Source organism: Lissotriton vulgaris, unplaced genomic scaffold, assembly GCF_964263255.1.
Source record: "Lissotriton vulgaris unplaced genomic scaffold, aLisVul1.2 SCAFFOLD_1933, whole genome shotgun sequence".
NCBI classification, from domain to species: Eukaryota; Metazoa; Chordata; class Amphibia; order Caudata; family Salamandridae; genus Lissotriton; species Lissotriton vulgaris.
Window position 1 is genome coordinate 190,851 of NW_028241729.1, and position 19,266 is coordinate 210,116.

The following is a 19,266-nucleotide window of genomic DNA, read 5'->3' on the forward strand; positions in this document are numbered from 1 at the left end:
CACAGTAATCAGTCAGGTCATCCCTTCGAAGCAGGGTCAGGGTCACCCGTCCTGGCAGACTGGTTGAATCTTCCCCATGCGAGGGGATTTGGCGGCAGCTACTCTAACTATGGTGCTCTAAAGAATCTCTCAGTCTTTGCTTCTGTGTTGCCCCTGGTTTCTTGTCAAGAAAGCTCATCACAGGCAGTTTTCTAAATTGCAGAGACATTGTGCGTTCCTGCAACTTAGTTCTGAGGCTGGTTCTGAGCAGTTTCACCATTTTTCATTTTTCAGACAGATTTGACAAACCATAGTCTTTGTCCTAAAGTCCACGTGATCAATCCAAACTCTGTTAGAAAGTGTTTAGCCACGGTGGAAGAGGATAGTATGGTTTTATGAGGAGAAAAATGAGGACTCAATGATGACCACAATAAATCGATATCCTCCTGCAGGCGGTGATTTGAGGATAAAAGCAGGTGGCACCTTGTGCCGTGGTCCAGGAGGGACAGGCTTAGCTATAATGCTCCTTGAGTGCAAAGTTCGGCAAGCCAGAAAATACTGCTCAACATCCTTATATACTTTTGGCCACCAGGAGGATCTCAGTACTAACAGGAGAGCAGCTGTGGGTCCTCTGTGGCAAGCTGTGGCAGTGTCATTACACATCCACAAAACTTCTTCTGAAGTTCCTTGGTAGGAAGGATTAGAGGCTGTTGTTGGAAATACACATCTCCTTGGACGGTCAGTGATTCGGAACCTTTGGATCTAACTGAGAATGAGCGAGACGCACTTGCACAAATGTTTGTAGAGCACCAGTAATTGGATGGGGTTGAATGATTGCTTGAGCAAAGGTGATTGGATATCTTAGTGACAGCGCGTCAGCAAGTGTGTTCTTGGACCGAGGGACAGAACTAATGAAGAAGACGCACTGAGCAAAGCAGTGGGTTCTGTTCTCTCACCGTACATTACGGAGGCTCTCGGCGTTTCTATGATGGGTTTGGATCTCAAATGGTCTTGTATTCGGATTTTAGGGTGTCTTCATTATGTGTGGATGAGTTTCATTGCAAGACATTTTACGAGCCTTTGCAGTTCCGCTCTCAGTCTTTAAGTAGGTGACAAAGGTAGAAGATCGGATCTTCAAGTCCGGCCTAATACTGAGATTGCAAATCAATCATCATTACTCTAATCTCTTCTATTATCTTCCTTAAACGTATCATTATCATCAGATTCAAGGGATCCATAATCAGATTTCTTATTTTAATCATCACTGAAGTGGACTCTCGATCTAGTGTGTTGAGGATGTAAAGTAATGAAAGGACCAGGCCGCCCTCCTGCCTGGAAATACTTTAGGCAGGAGGACCCCCAGAACTATCTCCAGCACCCCCCCTCCCCCCAAAAAATATGCTTTTCAACCAAGACTAGATGCTCCATCCATCAAAGGTAAAACAGTCATTAATTTTATGTGGTTCCTTCGCACTATCACAAATATGATCAATCATTTCCAGTGTACTCGGGAGGTTCGGGTGCTTTGTGAATGGACAGTGCGCAGTTCAGACCTAGTCTGTGTGGGTGAGCAGCGCAGAGCTCAGTGGGGGGTGTATGGGTGACCATCACAGAGCTCAGTGGGGGAGGTGTTGTGGGTGAATAGTACAGACCTAAGCGGGGAGTTGTGTGTGGGCAATGAGCAACTCTATGCAGCGGGTGCTGTGTGGGCAATGCGCAGCCTAGAGAGGGTCTGTATGGGTGGATCGTGTACTGCTCATTGCGAATGTAGGTGTGCAGTGCACACATCAGGGGAAGGCTGCGCCCATGGGCAGCGTCCAGCTCAGTGGAGGGATAAGTGGGTCGGTAGTACACACCTTAGTGGGGGGTCTGTGTGGTTGGGTATTATACAGCTCAGTAGGGGGCCATGGGGTCTGTGCTGGTGGACAGTTCACCGCTCAGTTTGGAGGTGGGTGGACAGTGCACAGTCCAGTGAGGGGCTGTGTTGGTGAGAGTGGAGAACTAAGACAGTAGAAGGGAAGGCAGCAAGAGTGCGCAGCTGCAAGAAACACTTTCCGTGCTTAGCTTTAGCTTCGCACCACCTGCGCCCCTAAATATGGCACCAACCCTAGTTTTGTTGATTTCTCTCAGAACACATTGCGACCCCCCCCCCGCTTCTCCCCCTCCCAACCTGTACTCTACATATGGCGGAGCGCATTGAAATCTCCCCAGAATCTAACCATCATTTCTCTGATCCTTACGGAATAAGGTGAGAGCTGAGAAGCAGAAAATTGCGTCTGAGATTGAAGAGCTGCACCAGTTCCTGAGAGATGAAGAGCAGACGCTGAACCAGAGACTGGAGGAGATGGAGGAGACAATTACCATGGTAGAAAATGCAAATATCTCCAAACTGTCCAATCAAATCACCTCTCTTAATGCCCTGATTACAGATCTGGAAAAGAAATGTGAGGAATCAGCGTTTGACCTCCTGAAGGTGAGACACCGCTGGGTAAATACAAGACAAGACAGAAGAGCTACATGTGAGGCGTTGAATGTATGTGGAGCACATGTATGATCAACCGACTGGGTTTATTTACATTGAGCTCCTGTATTCTGACAACCCAACAAAATATACAAACAAGTTTAACGGCAAATCCTTCTGCTCTGACAGCCCAACGCAATGTACAGACTGATTCAGTACAGAGGAACCTACTTCTATACTGAGAGCCCAACACATTATAAGGAACAGCTGCACGACGTCAAACGATCCCACTCAGAATATCACTATGTGCTGTGTCACGTGACTTCATTCAGAATGTGGTTATACATTATTGCTAAAAATCTCCTATAGAGGTCAGCAATGAAAACCTTAAAACAGTGTAAAATATAAATAAATTTTAATGTTATTATTAAACTAAAATATCATGATAACACATTTGATAAATCACTAATAATGCTATTATCGATGGAGTTTAAATAAGTAGATTGAGCACTGGTTTCGTTCATTTACTGGTTGAGACTCTACATATAATTCCTGCAGTGTGTGCAGTTTTTGTCAATCCCGATATCACCGTCCCACCTCCCCTTATTTACATTTACCGACAAACCACGTGTACAAAGATGAAGAAAGATTGTTCTGGTAAAACGGTCTCATTGTGAAATATGGCTGCATACTTTGCTACAGCCGTACCAACTACTGGTTTCATGTTTTTTTAATCGGGTTCAGGGCTGTTTATCCAAACTGTAATTAAGCTCCGGTGCTCTAGGTCTTAAATGTATTTATATATAATATTTATCGAGCGCACTGTGACCGGACTGATAGCCTGGCGCTGTAGCAGCAATTGAATACACGGGGAGAAAAAAGAACCAAGACAGTGCAGTGTTACAGACAGCCATTATTTAGGAAACAGCCAGGTCTCCAAGGCTTACATATATTTATGCAAATCTGTTGAGGCCTCAATTCAGACGGTATCCTATTCCAAGTCTAGGTAGCCTTGACTGGGAAGGTACGACCCCCTTGGCGAACCTCGGGAACTCGTGTTCCTTAATACGATTAGAGGGAGCAGACCGCAGCGCCCTCCCCGGAGCATGTCTTCTCAGTCTGCGATGCAGCAGTGTAGGGCCCTTATTGTAAGGGCCTGAAACACAACACACATCACCTTGAAGAAAACCCTCTGCTCCACAGGGAGCCAATAAAGTTCCCTTAGAGCCTTGGAAGCCGCGGGTCTCTGTGGTCTGTTTAATCCCAGGTTTGCTTGCGCCACCTGAACTCTATACAGTCTCTTGATCGAGTAGTCAGCGGCTCCTGACAGGAGAGCATTACAGCCGTCTAATCTACTGAGTATGACACTTCGCACAATTATTGCTTTAGCCTTATCAGGTAGGACAGGGAACAGTTTTTTTTATTCCTCGAAGCAGTGCAAAACAAACACCAGCCACTTTGTTCACAAACTTTCCCAAGGAAAGGCAATCATCAAAAGTGACTCCAAGATTGTGCACTGCTTCTCAGAAGCATAACTCAGTCTCTGTCGAGAGTGGCAAGAAATTCATGGGGAGTGGCATTGAAATCTTGTTCGCCGGGCAGCATAGTAATTCTGTCTTATTCCTGTTTAGTTTGAGGGAGTTTGCACTCATCCGATGTACAACATCCACTAAACGGGCCTGGAAAGATTTTACAGCATCTGTCTGATATTATTATTAAAAGACCGAATCAGCTGCGTATCGTCTGCATAATTAACCACAGAAATGTGGTGCGTCTTTATCAGATAAATAACAAGCTGCATTTAAATGTTATCAGTGCTGAACCTTGGGCCCCCCCCCTGTTTAATATGTCTGAAAAGTGATTGATCAGGGGGGAGCGCCACCACCTGACAGCGATCTTGCAAATAGGATTTTATCCACTTTCGTACAGTCCCACGAATACCCAAGTCCGCCAGCCTTGTCAGCAGGGTGTGGTGGTTGACTGTATCGAAAGCGAGCGACAAATCCAGCCGGACAAGGACTTTAGACTGACCACTCTCCGCTCTCATATGGATCTCAAACGGTGCAGTCTCTGTACCATGGCCCGGTCTAAAGCCAAACTGTTTCTCCTCAAACAAGAAGAAAGACTCTAAGAAGGAACTTAAGATCGTACTAACATGACGCTCCAGAATTTTCACCAGGAAAGGAAGGAGAGAAATTGGCCTATAATAACTCAAAACCGCTGGGTTTGGTGATGGCTTCTTCGGCAGAGGCAGAACCACAGCCTTCTTCCATCTGAGAGGTACTAGTCTTTTAGTGATTGATTACAGAGTAATGTTAGTGGCGGCACCAACTCATCCATCCATTGTTTCCGCTGTTTAGGGGGAAGAGGGTCTAATGGGATTTCAGACGCTGTGGGTAAAGCGATTGTTAACAGATTTCCTCTGTCATTGGCTTAAAGAATTCAATCCTCCAATGGGTGCTCTCACCACTCCCGAGCCTCGACATTTCCAAAGCATCTCCATTAGACAAAGAAGCAAGAGTCATGGTGCGGGGAATGAGATTTTAATATAAATTTATGATAAATTTAATAACTCATCTCATTCAAAAATTTTGGATCGATCTGTATCTGTCATTGAGTAAAAGACAAACCCCACATAGGTTAGATAAACCCCATAAACTGACGCCACTCTGAAGAACCACTTACAACTGATAAAGTTTAAAAGGTTTAATATAAAATTAAGAAAAGTTGCAAATACAATCCTCTCAGGATCAAATTCATCAAATATACAGGAAGCAAAAGGAACATGTATTCCCTAAAGAACCTCAGTCTACAAACAAATACAATTAAAGTCAGTTCCAAAATCAGCAAATTAAAAAGAATCGATATGAAGTGGTTCTTCTGCGTCATCTGCAGAAAGAGAAAAAATAATCAAGTTAAATCTGTCCCTACTCTATACTAAGTGACATCCCTACTTCGCAAGTTCCTTTCCTAAAAAGGTGTCAGCAGTTTGACTCCCAAAGAAGTTCAAACTCTCTTAGCCTCTAAAGGTAACTTAAGTTTAAGAAGCAGTACCCTCTCTGCCTACCCATCCGCTCTCTAAGGGTCCTCGGCCTACTGCTCCCTTGCGCTCTGATCTCTCTCAGCGCATCTGCTCAAGTCATCTGCTCTCTTGCTTGCCCTGAGCTCTTCGCTGTTCCCGCTAATCGCTATCTTCTCCCCGGGGTGCTGTCCCTAAAATACACAATCACAGTGTGGGTGGAACGCCCCTTCGACGCCCACCACGGACTTTCCCCATGATGTCATTTTCTGGCTCTTTCCATGGCTTCATCTCTTTGCGTCGTCCGTTAAGTTGACCCTTCTTCTTAGACGCCATCTTCGTCTTCTTGCTGGCGACTTCACTTGACACTTTCAGATCAAAAGTCGATAACCTTAAACAGAACTTTAAACTTTACGACTATGTTTTTGACCCTTCTAGGTCCTGTGAATGGTCATTCCAAAACAAGACTCGAATTCCAAGCGTCTCCTCTCACGTTTAGGCAATAAACTCCGTCCGGCATTGTCACCTTAAATCTAACGAAAGCTAGACTCCTTGGCTCTCACGTTCACATCAAGCTATTCATGACTCCTATGAGCCCACTAAATTACATACATCGGACTACGCTCCTGCGAACCCTTGGTCAGTCAGGTTATAATCACAAATGACCTTAACTCTTCTAACATTCTTACAAACTTCTTCTACACAGTATAACCTTTAACACACATTTATATATATAATCGCATTTAGCAAATCCTTTACTTATAAGTGAATACATTTTACATAGAATACATAGAATACGAAGTTGTATTCTCGTTCGTTACATCGTCATGTATATATACGTTCTGCACATTTCTCCACGTTATCTTTCTCGTCGTTTTCTCCATTGAAAGTTACACACGTACATGAATTCTACTTTGCACGTTCTACATTTCGTAAGCATTTCTACACATTTCTACATTTGCCCATTATGTATACGGCCTTCTAAATATAATGCATGTTCAAGAGTAAATACAATTATATTTCCTATATCACGTTGTCATCTCTGTTAACATTATACTATTGGCGTCAACTTCACGTTACGATATACATTTCATTCCTACGTTTATACGATATGCTTCTGAATATGGCTAGGATATACGTTTTATTCAAATTGCGCTCTCTCAGTTCCCCCCTTTGATGACTTTTAGGAGTCATCACTAAATGCAATTTGAATAACACTTTTACACAGAACTAGTTACAATATTCCCTCTTTTTATCGTTTCGAGTGCTCTCAAACTTTTATACTGTTGATCTTGTAAAGCAGCCAATCTCCTTTCTTGTTCTCTCATCGATCTTTGTAACCGGTTCGACCTATACCATTTATATAGTTTCACTAATCCTAATAATGTGATTATGCAAATTAATACTATTAATACAGGTTTCAGTATATACCATACTATGCTTTTCCCAAGGTTGGCAAACCAACTCCCAACCTTTCCTACTCCATGTCCTACTTTTTCCCAAACATTTATTTTTGACAAATCTTCGATTTCTTGATGAATCTGTGTAATGTTGCTTATGACCTTCTCAAGTGGTTTTGAATTATCAGGAATATAAGTACAACATTCCTGAACCTTCAAAGCCTTACAAACTCCGCCTTCTTTTGCTAATAGTACATCTAGAGCAAGGCGATTCTGAAGAACCATTGCTCTAATCGACTGCATCTCTCCTTCTACTAACATTAATGACCTTGCAGTACTTGCAGACAATCTATCTACAACTGTAGCTAGTCTCCTGATCTTAACATCGTTAAGGATTAATCCTAACAAAGGAAATATCGCTCCAAATACATCTCCTACTATCTCTGCATCTCCTACTTCCCTTTTCGCTCTCGTCGAAGCCTTTCCTTCTATGATCGCTAAATCCTTTGCATGATATATTTTGGGGAAGACAATTGCCAAGTAACACGAGCCATACCAATTGTCAGGCAGTTTTACATAGGCATTTCTTCCACATACAAAATACACATTAGGAATAGCTTGCATCCCTTTCATAAAATCTTTCGTATAATACTCTAATCGGAAAGCATGTTCGCAATTTACTTCACCTACAAATACACTCTCATAATATGTCTTGCTTCGAGTTAAACATAACTTTCCCTTCTGCGTTCTATCCAATGCTATTGGACCATTGCTACCTTTCTTTTTATGTGCCTTCTCTTCTTCTGTCCAATCTGTTTTCCATTGTCCTGACATTTTTAGAATCTTCTGCCTTCTGTATCGGTCATCTACTTGTCCTATGAACTTTTTCTCAACCTCTGACACCTTGCAAGTCAGATTATTTCTGCGTGCGTATGATGTATCTAATGTATCCCAAGGAAGAAAGAATTTGGCTAGTCTATCCTCCTTTTTATAATAGTCCCACTTATTCATTTGCTTATAATTCGGAACTTCAGGCAGTACCGAATCATAATTTGAAAAGTAGTACTCAAATCCTTCTCTACCATAAAATATACTAAGCAGTAAACTACATGTTATCCCATAAGTCAATGGGAGATGATGATATCTAATGCCCTCGTCTACAGAAGCCGGCAATTGCATACAAACGTAGCAATCTTTGGCCTCCATGGCATCGATATACTCGTACAACAGTTTGGCATATGCGTTTGACCTAAAGTTTCCCTGTGATTCGTCTACGTGTAGTCTACGAGTTTCATCTGCTAGTAACGCCTTTTCACGTATAACATTGCTCTCCTCCTTCTTCCCCACAAGAGCAGGTCTCAAAGTCGTTACAGGCTTTACATCTGCTATTTCTTTATCACTTTCATGTCCTATTATGTATGATATTGTCACTACTGTAATTATGAGAAATATCACTACTGCTATAAGTGTACCTACTATGCATCTGGCTTTCCTGTTTGGGTTGCCGTTCTCCATGTTATCAAAACACAGAGTAGCTCGTTCTTTAGCGAAAAGTTTTCTTTTCAGTCTTTGTTCGCTTTATTTGCTTTCTCAGTTTTTAAAGTGCTCTTTATCAACAAAAGTCTCTTTTTCGCAACAATGTCTTTTTCTCTTTAGCAATAGACAACCCTAACACTTCTCCATCCGCTAAATGTAATCCCTAATTTTATTCTTCTTTCCACTCGGCGCTAGGTTATCTTCTTCTTTATAGCTTATATACACAAGTTTTTATGCATCAACAATTATTCTCGTTCCTGCAGCTCTCGCAACAAGTTCCAATAATTCAAAACGAATGACTTTTTCTTCTTCTTCTGGAATTTGATGACCAAATGTTGGAAATTGTAATCTGTTTAGTACTAAATCTTTGATCTGACTCAAGTATGGGGGTATGGGAAGTGTGAAAGTCAGTAACCCCTCAGTCTCGAGTCCAGGCGTCAACATCCATATCTCCACTGCCACAAATGGATCGAGATCGATTACTTTCACGTTCTTCACTCTCCCAGATTTCTGTCCCCAAGACATCTGCTAGATAAGTCCACTCTGGGGTGGCGTACCTTCTGCAGGGCACACGTACCCTTCTCGATCTTCTTGGACTCTCAGTTCCTGAGTCTGTCGTTTCCTCCTCCTGATCCGATTCTTCAGCGATCGGGACAAGGGTTCTGTCTTGTTGTGCCTTTAAGCTTGGCCTTCTCCTTCTCTCCGGCCAACTGGCTTCGTCGCTCCTTGTTCTCCTGCTCCTTGTTCTTGGACTCGTCTCTTGGTCACTCTCAGCTTGTTCCGTATCTGATTCGATCTCCCAGTTACTTTCTTCTCCTGAGGCGACTTCGGTCCCACTAGTGTCCTGACCTTCGTCGACCTGTTCTGTCACAATCTCAGCTTCTTCGATCACCTCCACAGCTTGGCTTTCCCCCTCTGTGGCTTCTCCGCTTTCTGCCGGATTCCCATCCGAGAGAGGAGCTGTTTCTTCTAGAGGTGTTGGCACTCTTCGGGTGTGCGAGGCATGTATCCAGTTTGGCAGGCCTCCACACTTTACCGCAGTGTTTGTCACAAGTATGACTTGAAATGGTCCTCGCCAACGCACGTCTAAGCAGTTCTTTCTGACGTGCTTTTTCACCAAAACCCAGTCCCCCGGACTCAGGTCATGGCACAAATCTTGTGCTGATGGAACCTCTGCAGCCTGGACCTGGAGGGACACAGAATTAATGGCATCAGATAGTCCCTTGCAGTAGTCCAAGATCAAATCGTCTGTGATGTTCACTAGCGCTGCAGTCGGAACCGATGGCAATCCCATAGCTCTCCCCATTAGCACTTCATGTGGAGAGAGACCTGTTTTCCTATCAGGTGTGCTACGTATGCTCATAAGAACCACTGGAAGTGCGTCTGGCCAACTCAGGGACGTTGATGAACAAACTTTGGCAAGTCTGGACTTGATTGTGCTGTTGATTTGCTCTACAATCCCTGAAGCTTCTGGTCGATAGCTGCAGTGTAACTTCTGATCGATACCCAAAGCGGAACATAGCATCTTCACTATTTCGCTGTTAAAATGAGTTCCTCTGTCCGATTCCAAAGAGGATGGCACCCCAAACCTCGGTATTAACTCTCTAAGTAACAATTTCGCTACTGTAAGTGTATCGCACCTACGTGTAGGGTAAGCTTCAACCCATCTAGAAAATGTGCAGACAATCACCAAAACGTATCTGAGTCTGTTGCATTTAGGCATTTCTATAAAATCAAGCTGCATTCTATTGAAAGGCCCCCCAGACCTCCCAATGTGACTCAATGTAACTGGTGTTCTCTTTCCCACGTTTAGTTGCTGACAGATCGCACATCTCTGACACACTGCTTCTGCCGCTACCCTAAACTTAGGATTAAACCATGTCTGTCTGAATACTCTCACCATGGCATCTCTACCTATGTGTGCTGATCCATGCAATTTCCTTGCCATTGGACTAACAAGCTCATTTGGTAAAACTGCTCTCCCATCGGCAGAGATCCAAAAGTTCATCTCACTTCTAGTACAGCCTGCTGTTTCCCAGCTCTTTTTCTCATCATCTGGTGCATTTTCCTGAACACTCCTTAGCTCATCCCACGTATCTACAGTATCTAACAACATCGTCAATTCAGTTCTTTCTTGGATTCCCCCCACTTTTACATCAGTGTGAGAATATCCTTGTTCTGCGCAGTAACGCGCTACTTCATCCGCATAGCGGTTGCCTTGTGATACAAAGTCTACATTTTTTGTATGCGCAGCACATTTAACCACTGCAATAGCTGTTGGGCCTTGCAATGCCTCTAACAAAAGTCTCACGAATTCTCCATTCCTAATGGGAGAACCCGAGGAGGTCATGTAACCTCTTTGAGACCATAACTGCCCGTAATCGTGAACTACCCCGAAACCATACTGGCTATCGGTGTATATGGTGACTCGAAGTTTGTCGCCTGCTAAACAAGCACGCGTCAAAGCGACAATTTCTGCTACCTGAGCGGAGTGTACTCCTTCCAGGCAAGCGGCTTCTATAACTCTGGTAATCGTGCAAACTGCATAAGCTGCTCTCAGCTGACCGATATCGTCTCTTACGCATGAACCATCAACAAAGAATATTTCATCGGGGTCAGTCAATGGCTCATCTACGATATCAGGTCTCGGTTTGGTGCATAGTTCAGTCACATCAAGGCAGTCATGATCTGTACAAATTTCATCCTCCACCTCATTTGGAAGTGGCATCAAAGTTGCAGGATTCAAGACGGAGCATCTTTTTAGGGTCACATTCTCGGCAGCCAATATGACTTGCTCGTAGCGTGTGAGCCTGCTATTCGTCAGATGCTGAGTCTTCGTCCTGGTCATTAACAATTCCACAGAATGTGGCACGTACACCACTAACTGATGTCCCATTACCACGCTTTCAGACCTCTCAATGCTGACACCCGTTGCAGCTACGGATTTGAGACATCCGGGCAACGCTGCGGCTACTGGATCTAATGTAGCCGAAAAATACGCCACTGGCATGCGCGCATCTCCGTGTATCTGGGCCAAAACCGCTAAAGCGCTTTCCCTCTCTTTCACAGCAGTAAAGCAAAAATGGTTTTGTGTAATCAGGCATTCCCAAAGCCGGGGCGCGACATAAGTCTTCCCTCAGCTGCAAAAACGCCATCAAACAATCTTTGTCCCATGGTACCGGATCACTTACTCCTTTGTGCGTCAGTTGTAATAAAGGTTTTGCCTTCAGTGAAAAGTTGGCTATCCACTGTCGACAATAACCGACCATGCCTAGAAACATCCTGACCTCTCTTTGTGTTGTAGGCGCGTTCATCTTCATAATCGCCTCTATTCTATCTGGAGACACCTTCCGTTTTCCCTTTTCAATCCTATGGCCCAAGTATTGCACTTCAGTCTTACAATATTGCAATTTACTTGGAGACACCTTGTGCCCGTTTTCGGCCAAGTGATTTAACAAAGTGATGGTGTCTTCTCTGCAAGCTTCCTCAGTTTCTGACGCAACCAGGAGGTCGTCTATGTACTGAACCAGAACTGAATTCTTGGGCAGTACTAGACTTTCAAGATTTCTTTTTAATAGCTGGTTAAAAATCGATGGGCTTTCTGTATACCCCTGAGGGATACGACACCATGTTAAAACGCGATCTTCCAGCTTAAAAGCGAAAAGATACTGACTCTCTTCATCTAATGGTATCGAAAAGAAAGCCTGGCACAAATCTATCACGGTAAACCATCCAGCTTGGAACGGTATCTGAAATAATATCACTGATGGATTCGGTACCACTGGACAACATGAGACAACAATATTATTAATCTTTCGAAGATCCTGCACTATTCTGTATTTTCCACTAGGCTTCTGCAAACCCATAATCGGGGAGTTACATGGACTACCCACGATCTCTTTCAGTATTCCCTGTTTAATCATGGATTCGATCACAGGCTTTATTCCTGCAATCGTCTCCAGTGTCAACTTATACTGTGGTGTTCTTGGATACTCAGCATTGGGTCTTACCAAGATCTTTACTGGTTCTACTCCTTTGATCAATCCTATTTCTTCACCAGTAAAATCCCACACCTCAGCTGACACTTTCTCCCTCAAGTCCTGTGGAAGCTCCTCCACTGTTAAGGTAGGATATAGTTCCACACATTCCTGCGAGTTCACAACTTTAAAATCGGCATCCTCATCATTGGTCTGTACTTCTACTCCTTCAGGTGTGCAATGTATTGTGCAATTCAGTTTACACAACAGATCTCTTCCTAGCAAACACACAGGGCTAGAATCACAGATCACAAACTGATGTTCGTCACTGTAATTCCCTATCTTTACTGACACTGGTTCGGTCAGAGGATTCGTCATCCTCTTGTTTGCGACTCCTACCACCTGAATCATTTCTCCCGATATTGGAAGACCTGGGACTACCGCTGATCTCAACGTGGATCGAGTGGCCCCTGTATCCACCAAAAAGGTTGTAGGACATCCGGCTACTTCAGCCTCTACGTATGGTCCTCTCTGATCTACCTCCAGGGCTGCTCCTAGAGTACAGTCTTCCTCTCTATTCACTCTTTCCCTGTAAGAGGATCAACGTAATAGCATTCTTCTCCTCCTACGAACAATGGCATCTGTCTATAGGTCTTCCCTCCATTGGTAATGCGAGGTGGTTGAGGAAACGGGGCTCGAGGAGTCTGAGTCCCCCCTTTGACAAACTTTCCCTTCGGGACTGCTGCTCCCTTAGCCACGTTGTTCTGTACCTCTTCCTCCTCCTGTTCTAATTCCCCTGTCTCAACATTGTAAGGACACTCGCGTCTCCAATGTCCCACCTCGTTACACTGATGGCACCTCGTTGTCTTTTTCAATGTCGCGATATCTATTCTCGGTCTCGGTCTTTCTTCCTCTTCTCTGCTCTGATTATTCTGTTTCTTTGCTTGCGTTCCTGTTCCCTGTTGCCGCTGTCCACCCTTTCCAGCTGCTTGCATTTGTACCAGCATTAACTTTTCCTTAAGTTTCTTTGCCTTCGAATCTATCTCATCGCTACAGTACCTGGCATACCTCAGAATTTCGTCTAAAGGTTTGTTCTGCCAACAGATCAGATGCTGTTGAATCATTAGGCTTATGTCTGGCCTTAATCCGAGAACAAACTTTGACACAAACTGTCCTATGTCTTTAGGATCCATTACGTCTAATCCACTGTACTGTTTAAATGCTTTCAGTAATCTCTCATAGAACTCATGAACTGTCTCTTTAGGCTCCTGAGTCGTTCGATCTATCTTAACCCAGTCTATGTCCTGCACCGGCACTTTCTCTTTTAGCCATGTTATTACTCTCTCGTACTTTTCCATGACTCTCTCTGATGGACCATTCGTCCGGTTATCTCTCGGAGGCTCACAAGTAGGCCATTCAATACTAAGTTTGCATGCCGTCCACAAATCTCCGGGTACTACGATATCGAACAATGTGTTCAAATCGATCCAAAGTACCTTAGAGATCTTCACGAATCTCTCTACCTGCTTGTACCACTCTACGGGATTCTCTCTAAGCTTTGGGAAGGAATTAGTGAATGCCGCTAAATCCCCCCTACTCCAGGGTACGTGAACGTAGTTTCCGTTCGCGATTTCTCGCAAAGGGAAAGCTTCCATTCGCATTAGGTCTGTATCCGGGGACTTCACTAGTGTACTTCTTCTGACTGATCCCTTCTTGGACCATCTTTCCTCCCATCTATCCAGATCTTTCCATATCCTAATGCACATTACTAATTCCCTTATGTGTACTCTTAGCCCGATCGTTCTGCGCTCATCTAAATCTAGATCCGTGCAATTCAGCCTATGGTTGGCCTGCAAAGCTTTAGTTCGTGATATGTCTATCATATACCTTTCTGCCAATTCAGATAACTTCTCATGAGCTGCTCTCGCTTTTCGAGTAACATCTTTAGATAAAAACAGTATCTCATCTGGTGCGTACAGCTCTAACCTCTCGATTGCCACTGTGCCGTCAATTATTTCATCTAAGTCTGATTTTAAACTCATTACATCAATCCGTCTTGCTTTTATGTCAGCTCTCAGTACGTCCGTCCTAGATTGTTCTCTCATATCCCTCTCACCTCCACTATGCGCCCTACGCCTAAGCACAGGTGAGTTATGAGGAGTCTTCCTTCCATCTCTTTGTTCCCACCTCTCTAGATCCCAAGCCTTGCCATCTTCCCGTGGGGTATGGTGGAACAATGCTCCATCCCCCATCCCTATATTCCGTCTTTTCGGCTCGGTTTCTCCAGATATGAGATAGGATCCACCGTTCTGTTCTAGACCACTGTAACTCGCTTGCTGTCTGGTGTCGCTCAACAATATGAAAGGCCCTCGCCGGTCTTCCATGTTCCCATGATCTCGTTCTTGATCACCGGAAGTATGGCGAGACGTTTCGCGACTCCTTATATTCTCATGACTTTGCCCATGATCACCGGATGCATGGCGAGACCCTTCGCGACTCTCCATGTTTCCGTGATTCCAATGTCGCACATTCTCATCTGGGGCATGGTGAGTGCACCTAAAAGTATTTCGGTACTCCTGCGTCCTTCGTTCTCCCTCACTAAAGGTGACGCGAGGCACTTCGCCACACCCTGCACTCCTGTCGTCGCACATTTGCCTATTGCCGCTAGTAGTAGGGCAAGTATCTCCTCTGCTTTCTTGACTCCCTCTCTCCCACTCCGGGCTGCTTTCGCCAGCTCCACAATGAGAGAGTATCCTGTTATCCTGGTCTCTCCACTCTGCTCCTGTTTCTAAACTTTTATTCCGAGCCTCTTCGGCCGTATCCCATTCTTTCAGGTATTCCCTCAATTCCTTATGGGTTTTCGGTTTAGGACCCCTTAAATCCATCGGCCCTCTTTGACCTCCCTGTTCTATCCTTGGACCCGTTGCGGAATCCAATGGGGTACTCCGACTCATCGGTGCTAGTGTCTGCCTTTGAGGGTTTATCATGGCATTCCTATTCTCCACCTCTGCCCTTTCCCTGTCCCATCGTGCCTGTTCCTCCTGCTGGACCCCTTCTGGGTTGTAGATTGACACAATAGGCCCTATGGTAACAGGTACTTGTAAAGCGTCTGGCATTTGGTACGACCTTGCACATTGCGTCTCTGGCACCTTCTGGACCACGAATCTTCCCACTACTCTCTGTTCGGAACTAGTTTGGGGTATTTCCTCATTCTTGTTGGAATCCCACTCTGTTACCGGGATCGATTTATATTCCCCCCACCTAGCTCCGTCCCCTTGCTGTAATATGGGACTTGCGGTTTCGCTGTGGTACGGAGGTGGTCTATCTGTTAATAGCCTCTCTATCAGATCCTCCTCCGTCTCGCTTTCCTCATCTTCCTCCTCTAGAGGTTTCTTTTCTCCCGTGGCTTCTATCATTGTGAACAGTTTGTCCGCTTCTATCTTTTGCACTCTCCACTTCTTAGCTTCCTCATCCCATTTGGCATCCTGTACTGCTTTTACTGATCGTCTCACTCTTTCTTGGCGCCTCTTTACGCTCTTTTCGTGTGCTGCTCTAAACCATGCACTAAGAGCTTCGAACTGTGTTGGCCTCGGTAGAGGTCTCGTTGAGAGCATTACCGCTTTCAGTTGGTTCAACACATCTAGTTTAAACGTTCCGAATCTCGGAAACGTCAGTTCCTTTTCCCCTTCCGTTAGCCTATTCCACTCGGAGATCCATAGTATCGAGTGTAAGCCTACATTTACTGCCATGTGATAAGCTGGTGTGCCTTCTGGTGGAGCTTCTTCTCCGGCATATAAGTTTCTTCTATTCCTCCTAAAGATTGTTCTTAAACCCTTAAAACACTTCATTTTTAATAATCTACGATTTTCTCTTATTAATTCTCTTCCTTGTTTACGTCCTGATGACAACCACCAATCCCTGTGCGATTCTCGCTAATCAGCCTATCCCAGTGCGGTTCTACGTCAACCGACCAATCTCAGCGCGGCTCTACGCTGACGTCACTCGTCCCCTCTGCAGCAGTTCCCCTCCTTTCTCAACTCGTCTCGCGGTCCTGCATGCGTTTCATTCATACACCGAAAAATGACTACTTCCGTCCAAGCGATCACTTTTCTCTGACTGTACGGCCACAGTCTAACTGTAATTGCTACCTCAACTGGCGAAACGTCTTCCCTCTTACGGTCGGACGCTTGCCTCAACTGATAGGTTACTTACACACAGTAAACGTACGACCAGCGTCCGTTACTCATACACTCACTCTTACGCTCCCCCTATCTTCGGTTTGTCGGGAAATCAATGGTACCTCATGACTCCCTTTCAATGGTAGACAAATTACTCTGGGTGTTCGATACACCCGAACCACTTAAGTCCTTCTCTGGAGCTTAAGATTTCATCCGGTTGCGCGCGCTCACAACCTTCCCTCAATCACACTACAGGCATTCAACTCCGCTTGACATTACAACACAGGAACAACATAAAACACCGCAATCTTACAACGCATGACCCTTATACTCACTCTCGACCTACTCTGCTGCTTTTCTCTCGATGCACCGTCAGCACCGTCTTCGGCTGCGATTCTTCTTCTGGTCGTCGATGACTAGGGACCTTGGGGTAAACTAAACCTGACCTAGGTCGTCTTCCTCAAGAAGATAACCATCCTTCTCTGCTACCAACTGCGGGGAATGAGATTTTAATATAAATTTATGATAAATTTAATAACTCATCTCATTCAAAAATTTTGGATCGATCTGTATCTGTCATTGAGTGAAAGACAAACCCCACATAGGTTAGATAAACCCCATAAACTGACGCCACTCTGAAGAACCACTTACAACTGATAAAGTTTAAAAGGTTTAATATAAAATTAAGAAAAGTTGCAAATACAATCCTCTCAGGATCAAATTCATCAAATATACAGGAACCAAAAGGAACATGTATTCCCTAAAGAACCTCAGTCTACAAACAAATACAATTAAAGTCAGTTCCAAAATCAGCAAATTAAAAAGAATCGATATGAAGTGGTTCTTCTGCGTCATCTGCAGAAAGAGAAAAAATAATCAAGTTAAATCTGTCCCTACTCTATACTAAGTGACATCCCTACTTCGCAAGTTCCTTTCCTAAAAAGGTGTCAGCAGTTTGACTCCCAAAGAAGTTCAAACTCTCTTAGCCTCTAAAGGTAACTTAAGTTTAAGAAGCAGTACCCTCTCTGCCTACCCATCCGCTCTCTAAGGGTCCTCGGCCTACTGCTCCCTTGCGCTCTGATCTCTCTCAGCGCATCTGCTCAAGTCATCTGCTCTCTTGCTTGCCCTGAGCTCTTCGCTGTTCCCGCTAATCGCTATCTTCTCCCCGGGGTGCTGTCCCTAAAATACACAATCACAGTGTGGGTGGAACGCCCCTTCGACGCCCACCACGGACTTTCCCCATGATGTCATTTTCTGGCTCTTTCCATGGCTTCATCTCTTTGCGTCGTCCGTTAAGTTGACCCTTCTTCTTAGACGCCATCTTCGTCTTCTTGCTGGCGACTTCACTTGACACTTTCAGATCAAAAGTCGATAACCTTAAACAGAACTTTAAACTTTACGACTATGTTTTTGACCCTTCTAGGTCCTGTGAATGGTCATTCCAAAACAAGACTCGAATTCCAAGCGTCTCCTCTCACGTTTAGGCAATAAACTCCGTCCGGCATTGTCACCTTAAATCTAACGAAAGCTAGACTCCTTGGCTCTCACGTTCACATCAAGCTATTCATGACTCCTATGAGCCCACTAAATTACATACATCGGACTACGCTCCTGCGAACCCTTGGTCAGTCAGGTTATAATCACAAATGACCTAAACTCTTCTAACATTCTTACAAACTTCTTCTACACAGTATAACCTTTAACACACATTTATATATATAATCGCATTTAGCAAATCCTTTACTTATTAGTGAATACATTTTACATAGAATACATAGAATACGAAGTTGTATTCTCGTTCGTTACATCGTCATGTATATATACGTTCTGCACATTTCTCCACGTTATCTTTCTCGTCGTTTTCTCCATTGAAAGTTACACACGTACATGAATTCTACTTTGCACGTTCTACATTTCGTAAGCATTTCTACACATTTCTACATTTGCCCATTATGTATACGGCCTTCTAAATATAATGCATGTTCAAGAGTAAATACAATTATATTTCCTATATCACGTTGTCATCTCTGTTAACATTATACTATTGGCGTCAACTTCACGTTACGATATACATTTCATTCCTACGTTTATACGATATGCTTCTGAATATGGCTAGGATATACGTTTTATTCAAATTGCGCTCTCTCAATGGTGATGCTATCACTGAAAGGCGCAGCTTCCACCTCAGAAGAATTACCAATGTCCTCTAAGATCTTGCTGACTCTCTTTTCAAAGAAGACCGCAAGATCATCACACGGCTGCTGCGTAGGAATAATATCATGTTCTAAGCCCTGCGGATTAGATAAGCCCCGGAAGACCTCAAAGGCCTTCTTTGCGCTATTAGCGGCCGCTAAAATAGAATCCATGTAAAAGCCGCTTCTGCTGTGTGTATCTCCTTTTTATACTTATTTGATGTTGTTTGTCTTCTTTCATGTAAGACTGATGCCATTTCAGTTCTAATTGTCTGCATTCTAGTTTTGTTGCTTTTAATAACTCATCATACCATGGAGCAGATAGATGTTTACAGGGTTTTAACTTAAAAAGGAGGACTATTTTGTCCAAGGTCGCTGTAATCTCTTCAATAAACTTTCTGCAATTAGTTTCAATTCAATCATTGGGATCAAGACTGTTAGAAAAAACAAAGAACCACCAGAATACTTTGCGAGATTATTCCAAGTCCTCCCCTAAAGATTTCCTAACCTGAATTATGTCAGTT

General features: G+C 44.0%; 1 protein-coding gene across 1 annotated transcript in view; it reads left to right on the forward strand.

Moving 5' to 3' along the window:
* Positions 1-2,308: 2,308 nt before the first annotated feature.
* LOC147670579 (E3 ubiquitin-protein ligase TRIM39-like) overlaps positions 2,309-19,266 on the forward strand; it is a 65,012-nt gene continuing 48,054 nt past the window's right edge. The window contains exon 1 of the mRNA XM_086948153.1: positions 2,309-2,452. Coding sequence (XP_086804279.1) covers positions 2,324-2,452 — 129 coding nt within the window. The 5' untranslated portion in view covers positions 2,309-2,323. The remainder of the gene's footprint in view (positions 2,453-19,266) is intronic.